The 19,268-nt window shown below is 45.6% G+C and overlaps 1 protein-coding gene across 2 annotated transcripts in view; it reads left to right on the plus strand.

The window, feature by feature from the left end:
* Positions 1-1,398: 1,398 nt before the first annotated feature.
* Positions 1,399-19,268, plus strand: part of NOTCH2 (notch receptor 2) — an 87,057-nt gene continuing 69,187 nt past the window's right edge. Inside the window, exons 1-2 of one of the 2 annotated variants that reach the window (XM_033067317.1) lie at positions 1,399-1,480; positions 11,310-11,391. In XM_033067317.1, coding sequence (XP_032923208.1) covers positions 1,399-1,480; positions 11,310-11,391 — 164 coding nt within the window. The remainder of the gene's footprint in view (positions 1,481-11,309; positions 11,392-19,268) is intronic. The other variant, XR_004418687.1, reaches the window with a different exon arrangement.

The raw sequence follows: 19,268 nt of genomic DNA on the forward strand, positions 1-19,268 counted from the left end.
GCGCTGGGCCAGGGGCAATCCCATGGAATGGCTGTCATGGCTGTGAAGCACAACTGTCTGCCCACGGGCAGCTGTTGGAGCAGCAGCGGGAGGAGGCTCTGGCAGCTGTGCAGGACAGAGGGGGACTTGTCAAAGGTTTGCACTGGAATACCTGGAAAAATCATAATGGGGTTAGGGCACTGACAGTCCAGCCCCACGCTTGGGAGGAACTCTGTGATCTGGAGAATTAGAGGGGGAAAACAGTGAGGTTTATTCATGGTCCCCTCTCTCCCCCAGACCCGGTACAATCCTGCCTTCACGGGCCAGGCTGCCGTGTCAGCACTGCACACAAAGGGCTCTCAGTCCTCCGGAGCCTGAGCCAGGGCAGAAGGATTTTTAACGCTTTAAATGATAGCTGAGGGCTGGGAGGGATCTTGAGGCTGAATCCAGCTGCTGTCCTCCTGAGACCTCTTCCGTGGGAACACAGGTCTCCTCCCGGGCTTGTGCAGAGGAGCAGCTGTGGGGGTGAGCCATGGGGCACTGAGCTTGTCCGTCTGCTCCAGAAGCTCCCCTGCTCACTGCAGTGAGCCTCGGTGGCCAAGGCTGGGTTTGGATGGGAACATTCCAGACCCCTGCCCAGCAGCTGCCTGCACCCCACATCTGAGTGCAGGGCAGCGCAGCAGGTGAGATGGAGAGCCCCAGTGTCCTGTCCTGTGGGGACCTGCTGCTGCTGCCACCACCCTACAGAGGCACAACGCATCCTGTGCCCTCACCCTCCATTCCCCCACCCTTGCTGCCATTCGCTCCCATCCCCACTGCCTCCCATCTTCCCCCATCCCCACAGTTCAGCCCCCTGTGCTGGACCCCACCTCGACTGCTCCCCATCATTCCCATCCCCGCACTTCATCCCCACTGCCCTCCATCATTTCCCATCCCTACCGGTTCAGCCCCCCGGGCCCCCATGCGCACTGCCTCCCGTCCACTCCCTACCCCCATTGCCCCCACTCCCCCACTGCCCCATCGCCCCCATCCCCACGGTCCAGCACCGCTCCTCCATCACCCCTTTGCTAATGGGGGCCATTGCATTTGGAAGGGAAGGGAATGGAATTGCCCCCGTCTCCCCCATCCCCACGGTCCAGCCCTGCTCCCCCATTCCCCCCACTGCCTCCATTCCCCCCATGGCTCCCATTCCCTCCCCATTTCCCCCCGTCCCTCTCCCCCGCCCCTCTCCCCCGCTCCCCGCCCCGTCCCCGCCCCTCAGTCCCCGCGGGGCGGGCGCCCCCTAGCGGCCGCGCGGGCGGGGCGGGGCGCGGCGCGGCGGAGGAAGCGGGGGCGGCGCGCGCGCGGCCGTGTCCCTCCGCGCGGGGCAGGCGCCCAGATCCCTCCGCCGAGCCCGTGGCGGCGGGAGCGGCCGTGGGCATGGCCCGCGGAGCGGGGCCCGCGCTCGCCGCGCTCCTCGCCCTGGTGCTGGCCGTGCTCCGCCGTGCCGAGCCCGCCGCCGGTGAGTGCCGCGGGGAGTGAGATGGGGGGAGGCTGCGGCTGGGGCGCCGAGCGCGGGGCGGCGCGGGGGGGACCGGCCGCTCTCCGCCGCGCCGCCTCCCCCGCGCCGCCGGCGGGGAAGGGCAGCCGCGGCCGGGTGACATCGTGTGGGGGGCTCGGGGCCGCCGGCGCTTTGTGCGAGCGGGCGGGCGGGCGGGCGCGGGGGCGGCGGCGGGGCTGAGCCCCGGGGGAACGGCGCTGCCGGAGCCGCTGCCGGCCGGGCTGCCCGTGCGAGGGATGCGCCGGTCCCGAGGAGCCGCGGGGAGGGGGCGGCCGCAGAGCGAGAAAAGCGTGTGCGGTTCGCATACCTGCGCACCGAGCCTTTGTTGGGGACATTCCTGCACACACACAGAGAATCTCTGCGCGTCCTCCTCCTCCTAATCAGTCCGGGCGCGATAAAGCCGTGTGTGCACATCTGAGGGAAGCGCTGCTTTTTGTCACTGATCCCCCTTGCACGCTGGCATTATCTGAAGCATTTCTGGAGTTTGAAGCTTGCCCGGAGCGCTGGTTCATAGCCATACCTGGTGGGTTCTGGTGGAAATCTCCTGGCATTTCCAGCGGCTCCCGCAGTAAAGCTTGTGCAAGCACCGCGTTAAGGCTTCAGAACACCAGCAGTCATTGATTAATTGCGTGCCTTCTCATTCCTTCCTTTGACTCCTGAGAGGCTTCAGATGACTTGTGAGAGCGCGGCGATGGGAGAAGCTGCTAGTGGAAGTTGTTTAGGAATGACCAACAAGGCATTGGTGTGTTCAGTAGTTTTGTTGTTCAGTATGGTTTTGGAGTGGAAGTTGATGAATGTGGAGTTTTAACCTCTTCTTGCTGGCTTGGATGCAGAGTAGTTGGGTCAGTCAATCGATCTGTTTAGACTTTGAAATGGTCAAATTAGAAATGGTCAATTTTTTACTTTGAAATGATCCATTTCTCTTCTGGGAGAAATGTTGGGTTTTTTTCCCCAATAATCCCCTCTGAAAGCCGATTTAGTTTTGCTAATGTGTTGCAAGAAGGTGGTTGGAGCTTTTAAAAAAAAGCTGTTTTACAAGTGCGTTTTGACTGGGTTTGTTCAAAAAGAAAATTAAAGGGTCTTTCAGGGGTAGGTGTCTTAGAAGTGTGCTTTTGTGGCAGCATGGACTTGTGGTGCATAGTAGCACTGTCACTTCTGGAAATGGCTTACACAATCCAGTAAGATGGCAAAATACTAATTTTGCAAAGACTAAATGTCTGTCCACTTAGTGAAACTGTACTTTCATACGAACAATTTAGCAGCTTATTGCTGGCCCTTCCCCTCAGGGGCTGAGAGAAGGAGCTGTGCCATCACCTGATGCACACCTGAGGTGGTTGAGGTCCTTCCTCAAACGCTGCCGAAATTTTCCGCCTATGTGGGTGAAATCTCTTCCTGGTGCCGAACAAAGGCTGGTGATGACAAATGCAGGCTGAAAGTGCCTGTTGTGAGATGCTGACCTGCATCTGGCCGGTATCCCTCCTGGGAGCGGAGCTGTGCCTTGAGTTAATGGGAAAGGGAAGGATGAAGTCACCGAAAGGGTATTTTCGGGTGCATATTCAACTGGCTTGATGCTCTTGTGCAAGAGAGGGCAGGTACCTGATGTCAGCCCTCTTGGTCAATAAATAGGAGGCTCCTGGATGCACGGAGCACTATGGTTGGGACTGCTCAGCCTTGTCTCATCACGCAAGCCCCATGGTGCAGCAACTCGCTTTTCCAGTTTAGTTTTGCAAAGGGCTGCATTTGAAGGTGCAGTAAGCTGGGGTGGGGCAGCAACACCTGCGCTTTTGGTGAGGATACTTACCTGATAATTGCTGAGAACCATTCCCTTCTCTTGGTGAGGCAGAGGGATTCTGGCAGTCAAGCCCACCCTAATTACCTGCTGTCATTAACTCTGGTGCTCTGTTTCACCAGGCTGCTGCTGCCTGCCAGCCCGTGTTTCTAACAGGTTACAATCTTACAATCCTCATCCAATTTTTAATCAGTGCTGTGCTGCTGTGGACTGCAGCTTGAGGTCTTTAGTATTCACCCAGTGAAATTTGGAGGACTTCAGATATCGCTGACAGTGCTGGTCTGCTTGATAGGGATTTGCTTATGGGAGAGCAAGTTTGACTTGATTTTTTGAAGGTGTTGCCATCTATCAAATTTATTCTTATCAAAGATGCTGATTTAGACTTTCAAAAGGGAGCGTTATGAGAATCGGGCTAACTGGCATCACTTCCTGCAGGGCATCACTTAGTCAGATTAGAATACGTGAAGATCCTCCTGCTCATGTTCTCAGGACTTGAATCCTTGGGAAAGGGATTGGACTTGGGAAAAGACTCACGCCTCTGGTGGCATTTGGCATTTGAATCTCCTCCAGTGGATGGGTTGGGTTTTTGGTCAACTTCCACAGCTACTTCCCCTCCCTTTTTTTTTTTTTTTTTTTTTTTTTAATTTGCTACTGTTGCAATAACTTAGTGATTCCTTTCAATAGATCCTGTTTGGGTTCTTGCATTTCCGAAACGGGTGTCTGTGCCATGAGAGGGTATGGGTGGCTGAACCCAGGACAAGGGATGTTGGAACCCAGAAGCCTGGGAATTTTGAGCTTGCTGTGCTTTCTGACACAGACCCCCAGGGGAACACTGCTTTTGACTTGAGGCCTTGGAAAAGGCTTCCAAAATTAAGTAATAAAGTTAAAATCACTAGTGTACAGTTTAAATATCACATAGTGAAGAATCTGGAGTTTTAGAATATTGTAATAGGTATGAGACGATAAAAATTTTGGAATGTTAGTTTAGTTTTTCTACCTGCTTGTTCCTTCTTCTTGTAGGTTTTAAGTAGTACTTTTTAAATTAGATAAAAAATGTTGCACTCCAAGTCATGAGTGTTTAGTCATTAGATCAAAAGTAAAAATAATTTAGCTATTAGTTTTTAATTAAACAACTAAGCCTTAAAAAACCTTGTAATGAGCAAGATAGCGCTCCACTTTTTTGCTTTTAGCTTATTAGCTAAAAGTTCAGCAGCATTCACTGTACTATAACTAAAAATAAATAAACAACTAATTCCAAACACAAAATCCTGTCTCTCGTGCTTTCAATCCCAACTCCAATTAAAAAAAAAAAGAAAAAGAAATCTAATAGAGGAGTAGGTGGAAAAGCAGTAGCAGGACTCTGGCAGCCTGTTTCTCCTGGGAATCTGTCTTGCTTAACATCAAAACCAAGCAGTTACAGTAGTAGCTCCTGGTGAAACATCATTTTCTTTGAGTTTTTTGTACTTTTGGCTAATGACTCTTGGGTGGAACATTGATACAGTGATTATTGTCACTTCTCCTTTGGGAGACCTCAGGGAAACATCATCCACGTTTTTGGGAAAAAGGTCTTTCCTAAGCACAAGTTAAAAATTCTATTTGTGAACTTTTTATGTCCTCGTTTTCTCTGTGTTCACTTCGAAATCTTCTTGCCAACAGAAGTCAAGGGCTTGTCTAGAAGAAACAGTGCTTATATCATTCTAAGCAGGGTCATCTGAGATCTGCAGAAATAATCATCCGTTCTGTTTAGAAAATAGTCTGTTCCTAGGGCACATGTCCTTTTTTTAGACTGCCACGGGGATGAAAAAAGAGCTTTGTATCTCAAAATGGCACGGGCGTCTGCTGTTTGTTCCATGCAGCAAGCCTTCCTCCCGTCTCTCTGACATCAGCCTGGATGGCTGCGGAAGGGCTGCTCGGCACAAGCGGTGGGATAACATTTCTGCACGGGCAGAACATGCTCAACGCTCAAATTAATAAAGATTTAGTGCTGCAGAATGAACGGGAGACTTGGGAGAAGAGGCGAGCATGGCTCCCGCCTGCCAGATTGCCATGGAAACACCAATACCTCTTCAGCTCTCTAATTGCCTTCCCTACATTTTTTTGTGGAAAACTTTTTTTTTTCCTCTCCTAACTAAGTGCTTTATGTTGCAGTTCTGGATTTTAGGCGTTTTGGCTTTGTTTGGAAAACTGTGAATGGGGGAAGGCAGAGAACAGTAGCTGTGTGGGGAGATGGAGAATGATGGTGATGGGCAGCCTTTAAAACTGTGTTACAATTTCATCCTAAATTCAGTATCTATTTCAATGTGAGTTTTTTATGGATAGTTGTTCAGCAGCAGCACATGAACTGTAGCTGCATCTGGTATAAATGTCAGTGTTCCTGCAGCTTCCTGGGCCTAAGATCCCAGCAATGAAAGACTTCAACTCTACCTGTGAATGTACAGCATGGTTCCCAGCTCTGTTCTTAGGAGGGTTAATTAGTAGTTTTTGCTGATCCTACGTGTTTGGAAGAGATATTTGAACCAGATGATGGCAGGACATGGGGTTCTGCATGTCCAAGAGCTTTGTGTAGTCAGATTTGCTGTTCACATCCTCAAATAAAAAAAACCCCAAACCTGAAGAATTTCTAAAGCAGAATTTCTTTATATTTACAGGCTTGTTCTTCTGAAATCCACTTAAATATTTTCTTTTCAAAATATTTTCCACTTGTTAGAGTAAAATTAGTGGAAGTCACCAGTTTAGATTTAAAATTTTCTATCCCAAAAGGAATAGGGTGTTGGTGGAGTGTCTTCACACTTCTCTGAGCTCTGCTTAGCTTCTCAATTGATGAGTCTTGCATTATCCAATTGATTTCAGGCTTTTGTGTGTAAAAACAGTGGAGATGTCTTAATCTGATTAAAGCAATTCACTTTACAGATTGTTTCCGTGCCTTTAACTACTACCCTCAGTGTGTGAAGTACAAACTGGTCAGTTTGTTCAAATTCCCCAAATGTTAATAGTTTCTAAATCTGAGCTGAGCATAAGGCTTTGCTGCTTTTTCATAGTAATGATTTTTACCAGTTTGCTTCCCCCTCCATGCGCCTACCATAGGATGATCTGTTCTTCATGGGAAAAAAAAAAAAAAGAAAAAAACCTATTTTACTATTTTCAGCTAGCTGGTATTTACTAGTGGTTTCTTCCCTGCTCTATAATCTCGCTGGAGCTGTAATCTCTTGAGGTTAGTGAACAGCGTAATTAGTCCTTTGTGGTTTTCCTCCAAAACTTGGTTATCTTTGGGTATTCTCTCCATATGTCCAGTGCTGCTTACTCCTTACCAGCTCTTCCAGCAGTTGTGCTGCTGTGGAAGCATTTTGTCCCTTTCTGCACACCCAGGACCTTCCTGCAGAACATACCTCGTATTTCAGCATTAACTGCTTTTTTCACGCTCTGTTTTTCCTGAAGGGAATCAGCAGCTGTCTTTTCCTTCCTTGGAATTTGAGACCCCCTCGATTTGTTGTGTGACTGGTGTTTCTGGCCACGCTGATGGTTGTGCTCTTCAGAGCTGATCCACCTCTGACAAGCAGCCCTGAGCATGGGATTTTCCATGTGTCTTGTGTTGCTGTTGTTTGAGGGCTTCAAATCCTTTTTCCTCCTCTCCCTTCATACATAAAGGGTGGCACAGTTGAACTGACAGGCAGTTTCTCATGAATCTCAATTGAGACAGAAAATTCACTGGCTGCATAAAGGTTATGGAAACTTATTTTGTCCTTTATTTTCTTAGATGTGTTTTTAGCTTGACTTTTTTTCAATGTTTAAGTAGGTTGTTTTCTACCCACTCCCACAAAAGAAAGCTTTTGAACCTATGGGCAAGATTTAACCACGTAGGACAAAAGTCTCAGTTCTGGTACTGAGTTTCTATGAACATAATGAAAGACTTACGGACAGAAAGAGGAGAGAGGCACATGCAGTGTCCTCCCAAGGAGAAAGCTGTACCAGCAGCTCAGCTGTGTTCTCTGCCAGGACACCGCCCTCCCCTTCTCTAAAATAAACCCCTGGTCAGAGCCTGCACCTTCTGAGATGCAGGATCATCAACCGCAAAGCTGCAGGAAATCAGCTTTATAATGGTCTCTTTTTCACAGCGTTAATTGTTTTGGTATTTTTCATATCTGTTTCTGCTTGACTTTTTCTGAACTTGTGGGCAAGGAGTTTATTGGCATTACTTTCCTTTGGGTGGTTTCAACAAAGCCCTTTCAGACTTGCTCTGGTTCTGGCTCAATTTCCCTATAGCAAAGTTCTGTCCAAAGCTGAACTCTGACACAGCTTCTGATCTTAATCCTGCACTATTTCTTTTAAATTTATGACCCAGAAAATATTTGAATTTATAGTAGGCAGATGAAGTGTGGAAACCAAATCACAACATCCAGATCATCTTGGCATCGTAAAGAACACTGAGGCAGAAACAAAACTTTTCTTTTCCCCCTAGACTTTAGCTGTCTCTTTAGCCAAAAAGAAGAATTAAACTTAGGCATAACTGTGCCCCAGTTGTGAGCTTTGGATTTGGATGTCGAAAATCCCAGCATTCCCTAGAGTGTATCTTGTGCTCCTTTCACAGCAGTGCTTATCTGGTTTTCCCTCTGGCCTTAGCAAATAGTCTTGGTAGGATGTTAAATGTCAGGTTGGAGTTTGCATCTCAATGCAGGCGTGTGCAAGGGTTGCTATGGACTCCAGGCTGGGCAGTATCCTTTAAAGTGTTCATCTTGCCTGACTCAAGAGCCCTTTTCTGGGAAGTCCTTCAACCTTGGCTGCAGTGACCGCTGGAAATTGGGTACTCCTTTCTGGAATGGCCTGCCCTCTCCATGAGAAACCAGTCTTTTGCAAACCAGGGAGTTTCTTCCAAATATCCCTGGCATATGCCTAAAATTCATGAGGCTAACCCACCTTCTACTGGGCTATGGCAAGCCCAGAACACCACCCAGCAATTCCCCATTTCTGCTTGTGTTAAACACAGAAGAAATCTGTCAAAAGCAACTGTCAGAGCCTTGGCAGTGTGCTGATGCTGTCTATATATGGCTTCTAGAAAAGTGGCTTTATCTTTCCAAGGCGAGGCTGCCTTCTCTCATGCTGTACACACCAGAGTATTTCCAGTTCACACAATAAAAACAAACTTTTTATGCTGGCTGAGGTAGAAGGTGGTTCCTGGCACTTTTGACTCTTGATCACAGCGTGGTAGAGTAGCAGAGAAGTAGCTTTTGAAGTGATTCATGTTGAAATGCCTTGGTTTTGCATGTGTTGTGAAATTTTTATGAAAGATATAGTGAAATACAGGAAGACAGTGCTTTGTGCACAAAATGCTAATTTTACTGTGAGAACTGTAGTCTTCTATTTCCCTTGTGATTTCTTTTTTTTCCAAGAGAAGTCACATGACTCTAATACTTATTTTAATATAGAATATGGCTACATTTACATTTGCTTCAGCTTTAGTTGCATTTCAAAGTCTTTCTATTCAGTCTAAAGCTGAAGAAGTGCAAATTTTTTAAAAATATTTTTCTTGGCTTCTTTCACTTCTGAATTACTGGAGACAAAATATGTATTTAAAAGTTTGTTATCCCATTGTCTCTGTGAAAGGACTCTAAAGGCTGGTGGTAGCTTAATGACCTGCTAAACAGCAGTTCAAGGTGGGAATAATTTGTCAAAAACCCGAGGAAAATTAATCATTACTTTGCTAAAGCCTCTCTCTATTTGGCCTAGCAAACCAAATTGGAATCCTTGGTTGGGTTCCTGAGAGCTGACAGCCTCTCGTTCCCCTCCGTGCCCCTGTGCTGGAAGGTGTTTTTGGCCAAATGCTGGTTAAGCTTTTACTATGTGGGTTACAAAATCAACTGGCTGCTCAGTCCTCGCTGGGGACGCGGCTACTCGGCAAGATTACAAAATCGTGTTTGAAAGCACGAGCACAAAAGAAATAATCCTCTGAGCATTTGCTTCACTGGCTCCATGGCTGTGAAAGGAATGGAAATTCAAGGTGGTGAGATGAGAATACCAAGGCTGGTTCCCTTCCTGGCACCCTGAAACGTGGCTTTAACCCTGCTCTATCTCTCTGGATGATGGGAGACATCGGAATCCCAACACTTTCTCTTGGACTCAGGGCAGTTTCTCTTGGACACGGTGTAACTGAGCCCTGCTAGCTAGAGCTAATCTTTACTGTGAAAACAAGCTGCTGCAGTGTTAGACAGCAGCAGATGAAGTTTGGAGTCAGAGCCATGTGGACGTGGTTAAATGGGATAGAAATTGTCAGACAGGTGCAAGTCAGCCTGAGCGTTTCTGCCCGCTGTGGGGGGGAATGCCATGCGAAATCCGCGTTAATATTTCTGTCGCTTGGTAACCCTGACCTCGGGGGTTATCTCAAAGGGGCTCAGAGTGGAATTTTGTTCATTTCCTGAGAGCTCTGCAGAAGCAGCGCTATCCAAAGTGCCCCTTTTTCAGAAATCAAGTTAACAGCAGCAAGCATACTTGTGTTGTGGGAAATGCTGATAAATTGAACCCAGTTCCCCGGGAAAATTAACTGTGATCTCTATAGGGACTGCAAGCGTGAAACGTTCCTATAGTGCCTCGTAGTGCGTGTGACCTGTTTATGTGCTCCAGGGTTATTGAGAAATAACACTTCAAGCCCTGGACAGCAGAACCAGAGTCTGTTCCAAGCTGTCCAGTTGCTGGACTGAATTTGCAGGGAGAGCTTAGTGAGACTGTTGTGTTAACTCTTCTGAGTCTCATTCCTCACTCACCAGCATATCCATTTGGACCAGTTTTCCCTGATGCCCCTTGCTGAGTTTGTATTGGAAATTTAGTACCACTTGAGGAAAGGAAAACCATCCTTAAAAAAAAAAAATTTTAAAAAAAGTGGGGGGGCAGTCAACCCTACAACAGCTGGCTGACAAGTGGGCAGTTTAGGTGGTTGGGTATTATAGATGCCTTTAATTAAGGTTCAGTGCTTTCCCAAATGTAATAAGGTTGTGGAGAGGGGGTAAAGGCGTTGAAGTGTGAGTTTGGGGCCAGGAGACAGAAGTGGAGGCTGGGAAGAGCTTGTGACTTTTTGTCTTGTGGATAAGTTCAGGACAGGACCCAGCTGATCAGGTTCTGAGAGCTTTAAATGGCAGGCTGCGGTCTAGGTGGAATGGCTCAGTTTTTGTGGTTCTAAAGTGCCCCCTGCTCCTGCAGAGTTTCTGTAGTTCTCACCCTTCTGGTCACTTTGGAAACAACCACTGGCTGAGTGCTGCTTCAGGTCCCTGTGAGGGGAAAAGCACTTGCCAGAGCTGGAGGTTCCACCAGGACAGACCTCACAAGAGCTTCCAGTAGACTTGGATAAAAACTGGCTGGCCCTGAGCTGTGTCATGCTTAACACCTTTTTAAAAAAGACAGTAGCAAAAACTTAGAAATCTCCTTAGAAGTACCAAATTCTTTGCTGAAAGTTGTTCACAGCTCTGATCCTGTCTGAAATCAGAGGGCCACAACAGTACATGTTGCAGCAAATTTTGGATTGCTGGTGACATTCAGCTGGTCAGCCATGAGGGGCAGATGCCTGTTTCAGTGCTGGGTACCCCTAGAAAGAGTAAAAAAGAAGGAAAGGATTTTCTTCTCTGGAAGAAAACTTAGGAGTAGCTGCTTTGTATTTCAGAGAATTTCAGTCCAGAATTTTGATCAGAAAGTAGTAACTGAGGACACCTAACCCAAAGTATGCAGGTGCTGACATGAATGTCTTTGGAGCTTGCTGAAATTACTGCATGCTTTGCTTTGAAAACCTACCTTAAAGAAATTTTGGAAAGATTTGGTTGCCTGATGAACAAATCTGTATTTGATTCCCCTCAGTCTGGCTCTCTTGATGCTGCCAGAGATGAAATTAAACTATGTGATAGTGTCTTTGTTTTTGTTCCAGTCCTATAAAATTTTCATTCCCCCAAATACGCTAATGAAGCCTTGACCTGACATGTATTGTGGCTAGGGGTTTGATGGTTGTTTTCTGTTCTTTTCTTTCAGCTCTGCAGTGTATGGATGACTCCAAGCCTTGTGTTAATGAGGGAAAGTGCATTCCATATCAGAATGGTACAGGATATTGCAAGTAAGTTGGTTTCATTTCTAATCAATTTAATTACCCATTTTCTTTCCTTCAGGACCTTAGCCAGAAAGGAAGTGTGAATTTCTGAGATTTTCTTACTGGGTTCTTTCAGCATAACAGTTTTAGCTCAGTTGGTGTTTCTTTGCATTAGTCCTTGTGTGCTAGCTTTTGTGCAATGTGGGAAATCTGGGATTCTTGTTCAGTGTTTGGGTCTTGACAGTTGGATTTCTTTGCACTACGTTGGGAGCTGAGGCCAAACCCCTCATAGAAGTAAACTCTGTACCTTGTTTCCAGACCCACAAGCCAAGTTGAAACTTGCTCTCCATCTTATAGCTCACCTTACTTTGTAGAGCTCCAGCCTCAATTTAAATATTTCTGAGGTTTTTCAGAACTATTCTGCACTCTGAAGTGTGCCAATTCCCTTCTATTCCTGAGTTGCTCCCCCAACCAAACATCCACATTTGTTTGCATCATGTAAATTGATTTTGGTAAATGTTGGCACCCATCTTCACTTTGTTGCTGCATGGGAAGCTCAGCAGCATCTTTGCCAGGGTGTGTATATCTGGAGACTATCATATCTATTGAAATTCAGTTCATCTTTCGAACTGCACTACTTAGATTTTTAAATTTTTTTTTAATAAAGTGATATTTTGCCAAAGGATGAATCCTCTTTGGCTGGGTTAATTTGCTATGTCTGCAGTAACCAGAGTATTTTCTAAAGGTTGTTTACTTCATCAGTTGAAGTTGTATAATTTTCTAGCCTGCTAAGACGTTATCTTAGTGCTAGCATTTTTAAAATATTAGTGAATTTTCTCCTGTTGATTTAGCTTGGCTAGTACAGAGCTCTACATTTCCATCTTCCCTAAACACAACCTTTAGTTCTCTATTAATGTGGTGCATAGAGTCCTGTGTACTTAAATTGCACCTGTGGCGCACAAAGGGGAAATCAAAATCTAATTTGAGGTTCTCCTCAGGTTCAGATCAATACTTGATGTGCAGAAAGGCCACAGAAAAGCAAATATGTAACTTGTTATTCCCTGTAAGTTTCTTTTAAAATTTCTAACTCTTGCTGCTGCCTATTCTTTCCTTTTCCATGCTTTTGTATTGATGTCAGCTTAAAGGAGCTGCCCTTATGAAAAGAGAACAGGAACTTTTCCTGCTTTTCACTCGTATTTTAAGACTGAAACAAGAAATAGGTGTCTTTTGTAGGTCTTTCTGGTGTGTACTTAATCATGTTAGTCTGGAGCCAAAGTATGTAGGTCACAGTAAAGGTAATAAGCAAAACTGGTATTGATGTTGCTGCTTTTACCTTCCTCATGACATTTTCTTCAACTTACATGCTCCTCTTAACCATGTCTTAACAGTTGTTTTTTACAGCCTGGGCTGGTTCATCTGATTAACTTCTGCACTGTTTGTAGTGCACTCCAGATCTTGACGCATATCCCTCACTACAGTGGCAGCTTTGACCACTGTTACATTTTTTTAGCACACATTTATAATAATAATGTTGCCTTCCTCGTTGTGCAAAGTGTCCTTGCATATTTTAAACCAGCCCCTCCTTCAAGAAACAGCTCAGTTCCTTTGCAGGTGCCGTATTAGTTGGAAAGGCTAACAAAGAGCTGTATACAGAGATTAGTAAGTGTCATTTAGTTCTGGCTCAAGAACACTTTTTTTTTTTTTACAGAAAGGAAGGAACAAAGCAGCAAAACCCACCTCAGTTGTGGAGTCTCTACCTTTAGCAAGCTGATTCTTAGCATCCTGTTTTGGTTTTAACTTTTTTTTTTTCTTTCCTGCACTATGAGGAACTCTGAATAGGGGAACTTTCTCTCTGGTTTAGTAACCTAAATGACTTTCTGAATTTTTGATGGTTATGAGACTAGAAATGTTTTGCTCAGGAAACTGAATTTATTACTAAAGCAAGTGGCTTGGCTTCTAAGTCTGCAGGATCTCTCAGTGATTAGCAGCATCTCCACCCCTTCCACTTTCTTAAAAGTTATCAGCAGTACTTCCTCTGCTGGGCAATAAGTTATTATAACAGGCTCCATTCCTCTTTCTGTATCTCCTGTTGGCTGAGCTGTGTGTTGTAGTGTGTGGTGGGGCTGTCCTGTCAGTCTTGCTATCTCTTAGGTGAGCTGCTGAGGGAGAACCTGAATCAGCAATAACCAAATGTGATAAGATATGAGTAAGCACTGATAACACCTAGTCTGGGTACTTGGTCCTGCAGTGGATGGCAGCATGTTGCTGAAGCAGCTTCCTTTGTCTGAAAATCCTGTAGCATCTACTCCATTAAAAAAGAAAGCTGTTTTTCTGCTAAGAAACCTGGATGATGGTGTGTCTGGCATCTGTTCTGGGAGCAGTGGTTGTGACCCTTGTAAGGAAGCCAGGCTTGGAGCTTTATCAGATCGCTCCTGCGAGCGCCCTTTAAGCAGCTCTGTTCCCCTGGTGACGCTGCTGGCCCATGGCTGTCATTCTGTGGCACTGCTCGATAAAGTTACTGACCTCATCTGACCTTGATTTTATATTTAGAAAATTACGCATTCCTGTGTTTGCGTCTTCCAAAGCCAGATTTTTTTGTGTGTGTGAGGGCTCTTTTCTACACTCATTCAGCGGCTCCATGGTGAGGGTGCAGGCCTTATTCCACAGAATATGTCTGCATATATCTGCATTAGCAGTGAAGGGGACCTGTCCTTCCAAGCTTTCTCGGTCCTGCTTTGACAAAAGGCATGTTCAGTTTGGAGTTTGGCTTTGCTTTGCGCTGTGATGGGTGTTTTATTGTGATGGGTGGTTTTTTTCCAATGGGGGGTTTTTTCCCCTCAAAGCATCTCCAGGCAGCCTTTTACACACTGAGGTGTCAAACACAGAGGAGCCTTCTTGTACCAGAGAAGCAGGGTGGGAGTTCCTCATTGCTTAACGCTGATTATGACCATCACAGCAAAGCAATTTCTTGTCTCCCTGCAGCTGGCTGGCTGGCTGGGCAACAGTAGCAGGAAGAGTCCCTGGGACAGTGCTGTGAACTTGCAGCATTTCTGCAGTTGTAGCAGGCTGGGACGGAAGGCGTGGGCACAGGGACTGTTCCAAGGACAAGCAGAGCAGAGATTTTGGCATGGCTACCTGCTGTTTCCTGAGTGCAGGGATCTGCCCTGCTGCAGGTGGGTGCAGGGTTGGACAGTGCCTCTACCTGGAATGGGGCAGGGCCCCAGAGCAGAGAGCCTCTGAACCGATTTCCCCGTGTTCCATCAGCTGTGGCCTCTCCCAGCTTCCCGCCCCAGTAGCAGGGAGCAGAAGCAGAAGTGGGAAGGGAGTTGACACAGGGGTGCTACAAGGTTTAGGGAGGAAACTGGGCATTGCTACTTCTTGTGCTTGGCAGGCTTTGGCAGCTGAATTTTTGACCTTGGGACTGTTACAATTTGTGTATCCAGAAGGGATAGCTGCACCTCTGTGAAACCCAAGTACTGCTTTAGCACTAAGGTCTTCTGTTAGTTCTGATGGCGTAAAAAACCTCAGAGCTGTGCTTAGTCAAATGGAATGCCAAAAGGACAGTGTCCTTCAGCACATCCTTTCATGCCCCAAGCTGCCAGGGTTTGTACAGCTCTGTCAGTGAGCAGTGCTTCTCTCTGGGAAGTTTGTGCACCTTTTACATAGCACCATACAATTTCTGCATCTTGTGTGTAGACTGGCAACAGCAGGACCTCTAAAAATGCTGAAATCAAAGCAGCAATGGCATGGCAATAAGGAGCACCTATTCGAATTCTACCTGCCAGTAACTTCAACTCTCTTGCAAGATTTTTGACCTACCTCTCCTTCAAGATGAACCTTCGTAAGTGAATTTTAACTTGGATTTAAGAGGACTTCTGGGGTTGAAGGCAAGATCCAAGGCCACAGAACTGCTTCTGAGGCCAGAGCTGATATCTGCTTAGGATCTGTCTCAAGAGAGTAATCACTCCTAGGCTGGTGAATGGGGAATACCCACAGGAGACCTTGTAGCAGGATGAGGTCTGAGAGTTTTCCAGAAGAGGCTAAATGCAGAAGTTGAGAAGTTGTCCCTTTCTGAGAATGGTCTGCCCTTTTCTGTTTCCTTCCGTCTCCTTTCAGAAGTTAAAGGAGACCCTTGAGACCAGGGCAGAGGAAAAAGGGGAGAGTACAAGCACTGCTGGCTTAGGTTCTGGGAACAGAGCAATGACTGCCAGTCAGAATTTCTTTATTGTGAGTTACCTGCGCGCACCAAAAGCTCTTCAGAGCTCCGATGGGCGAAAAAAAGCTGAGCTAAAGCTTGTGCAGAGCGCTGTGGAGTGGCTCTGTGCAGAGGCACTTTCTGTGGGCTGGGAACAATAGCTGTGCGCTGCTTTAAAGGCAGGGCAGGGAGGCCGTCCCATCCCAAGTATGACGCATAAATGGGCGCCTTGAGACATGGGAAGGAGCGTTTGCAAAGCTAACCAGAGAATCCTGTTCTCCCTCCTGAGAGGAGGTGTAGGTGTGGGAGTCAGAACCCGGGAGCCAGAGGGAAGTCTGGTTAAAATCTCTAACAAAATAGCTGGGACCCTTCTCACGTTAGTCATCAGAGGGAATTTTTTCCCTCTTTTCGATGAGGCGTCTTCCCAATCAAAGCGAAGGGAGTGTTGAGTTGGAGGGGGGAGAAGCAGGACGACGAGGAAATTCTTCCCTTGGCTTTTTAAATGAAAACCATCTGCTTTTTTCCTTGCATCTCCAGATGATATCATGGGCCCAAGGAGAAAACTCCCATGAAAATCAAACATCTGGAAGTCTGGTTAAAGCTGTCTATAAGGTGCATTTGAAGAGACTGTCTTATGAGCGTGCCCAGGCAAATATAGTACAACAGATGAGGAAGTTTTTCCAACAGACCAGACATATTTTCCAAAAGTCTATTGAAAGCAAGAGAGAGCTAAGTTTTGGAAGGTAACTTTGATGTAGTTTTGTGGCAGAGGAGCCAAAAGCTCAGCTTTTGTGAGTCTTCTGCCTTGATTTGCAGCATTTGGTTAGAGTGAACGCAACTCTCTGGATTTGTGGATACTTGAAATTTGGATAAATACCTTCGTTTTGTTTCTACGTCTCTTGTTTAGCTCCATGAGAGCCTGAGCTAAGGCAAATGCAGGCTGGAGCTGAAAAGGAGGAGGGGAAAAAAAAAAAAAAAAAAAGGCTGAGCTCTAAAGTATTTGTGCTGGAAAGTAGCCCAGAGAGAGTAAAGGAGAAGCTTTAATTAGAAGCAGCTGCATAGCTGATGCAGCCCACAGGACATTTTCCCATTTCAAACTCTCTAGCTTTCAGAAATCATGATTTGAATTAAGTTGTATGTGAAATTTGTTCTTAAAAGATTAAATTCCTGTTGAAGTAGGTTAAGAGACCTCATGTGCTTCCAGAAAGTGCCAGAACAAACTTCATCTTCCTGTTTCTTTTTCTCAGTGTTAGATGGAAAACTGAGGAGAAACAGTGGCTTTTATTTGGAAAAGATTTGGTTTCCTGTTCTGAGCATGTCATTTGGAGCTGACACAAGCTGCTACAATTTTAAGCTACTCTGTAGACAAGTGTTTTTTTTTTTTCCTTCTCCTAAAGAGAACTTGAAAGAGTAGGTTGGGATGAGAGCAGAGCAGGGCTGGTGGGAAGCTGAAGCTGCTGTTGAGTTTAATCATATCCTTTAAAAAAGTCTGGTCTTACACCGTGTTTTCAGTGCTTGCCTCTATTTTTAGAGAAACAATGTGGTGCCCAACGTGAATCAGGAACAAATATTTGCAGTTTTGTCTACACCAACATTTAGAACTAAATTACTAGTATTTGTGCCTAGAAACATTGATGACATGAGACATGGTTGAAAATCTGGACTGTAGGTTTTTTGTCCTTTAACATTCAAAAAGGATTGCATTGAATTGCTGGAGGGCAAAATTGCCTAACTTTGTGACCAAGCACTTCTCCAGGAGGAGAACAAAATGGTGGGTAAGATGGCCATGGATACCTGACCTGGCCTCTTTCCACAGGCAGGCATGTTCCTTTCTCCAGATAAAAAGAGCTAAAGTTAAGAGGTTTTGCTGTTCCCCTGTTGGGAGTGCTCCCTCATGTTTCTCTGATTAGCCTGAGAAGATACCAGAACAAGCCTGGTCTTGGAGTGCTCTTCAACTTTGTACCAGAACATTTGTATACAAAATGCTGGGATGTTTGTGGGTGCTGGTTGTCTCACAGCACATATCTCAGCTTTCCTTTTAATTCATACCAGCAATGTTCTTAATCAGTGTTTAGGCTCCCTTCTCCCTCTTGTCTGGGGGCAGCAGTTAAATGCACCTTCCAGTGTCCCTGAGCATTAGGGGTCAGAGAAAAGATGTATTTTGGGTGTTTATTTACTTGCAGACAAAACATGAAATGTTCTTCTAGACTTTCTGCTTTGCTTCACAGTCTTTCAATGGAAAAGCACTTCAGCTCATGCTGACCCACAGCCTTGGGCTGTTACACTGAGGATGGCACAGGAGGCAGAGGATGTTCTGCATTGCTATTGTCTCAGGATTTGCTTTCTGTAACTTTATTAATCCTGCCTTGCCCTGCAAAATCACTCCCTTTCATGTCTGTTCTTGGGTATGAAGTTGAAAGTATTAAGGTATGGTGAAAGGAGCCTAATTTGGGTGTGGGCAATGACAAATTACAATTATGCACATATGACTTTCCTGTTTTAGACAGATGGCTAAAGCTAGTTAATAAATTCTAACATGAGAAAAAACAGTTGTGGTCATCTAGTAATGACCCCTTGCATAACTTGGATAATAACCTCTCTGAATAGCTTTGTTTGAACTAGCGTGCATACTCTCCCTGAAACAACCAATCCTGGTGTTCTTTTAAACAAGCATGAGTGATGGAGAAATTCCACTACAACCTTAAATGCCTTGTTCCAGTTGTTTCTCTCTGCTGCTGAGAGACTGTGTATAAGTCAGTGTCTGAAAATAGAAATATTCTCCTATTTCTAGTTCAAATTCACTTAGCTTAATGTTTTAAATGCTCGGTTCTGTTATCCCAGGTCTTCTAGGGTGGGAATTATTAAATCTGTGTTTCACAGTGGACACTTGGAGCTTTTGATTAACTGTCTTGTTCCCTTTTCTCTTTGCTGAATAGACTGAGCTACCTGGGCTTTTTGTTGTGGCCAGAGTTTTCTAGTAACCATGACTGTTGGCTTCTTTGAATTCATTTGAGCTTTTCCCTCTTAAAGAGCAAACACCAGAACTGATGTAGTGACTGTACCAAGCATTTATCAGGGGTAGCACAATCTCATTTATTCCTACTTGCTGTTTGTAGGTGCAAAGTGTTCCTAACCAAACTGCCATGCTAGGAATTCACATTTTTCTGGCTCTTAGGGATCCCCAGAGCAAGTATGTTGTTCCCAGCTCAGTTTCCTCTTTTGGGGGGGATGCCTTATGTGTTTTGTTTCTAAATGTATGACTTTGCAGTGCTAAAGTGCATTTTGGGTGCTGACTGCTTTGTTAAGCATGTTGCTACTCCCCATCAAGAACTTGTCTTCTCTCCTGTCTATATATTCGACCAGCATTGATGTTTTCCATTGTTAATAATCAATAGATGTGTCGAATAGCATGGGAACAGAGGCAGATTCCTGTAGGATTCTGTTTAAAGCACAACTTAATGTCCATTCTTTGATTTTTTCAGCTGATTTTTAGAGCCTGTCTGGTTAATTGAGAGGTTTTGTTGTGATGGGGGGTTTTTGATGGTGGTGGTGGTTGTTGTGTGGTTTTGCTTTTTCCCTCCTCCAATCTACCTTACACTTTTAAGTGCGTGAGGAAAAAAGAAGATGCTTTACTGTTACATTCCTGCTTGAGGACTAGAGACTTCGTGTATTTATTGCAGTTGGAATCTCCTCCCTTTAGATATGAGTA

This window comes from Catharus ustulatus, chromosome 9 (assembly GCF_009819885.2).
Source record: "Catharus ustulatus isolate bCatUst1 chromosome 9, bCatUst1.pri.v2, whole genome shotgun sequence".
NCBI classification, from domain to species: domain Eukaryota; kingdom Metazoa; phylum Chordata; class Aves; order Passeriformes; family Turdidae; genus Catharus; species Catharus ustulatus.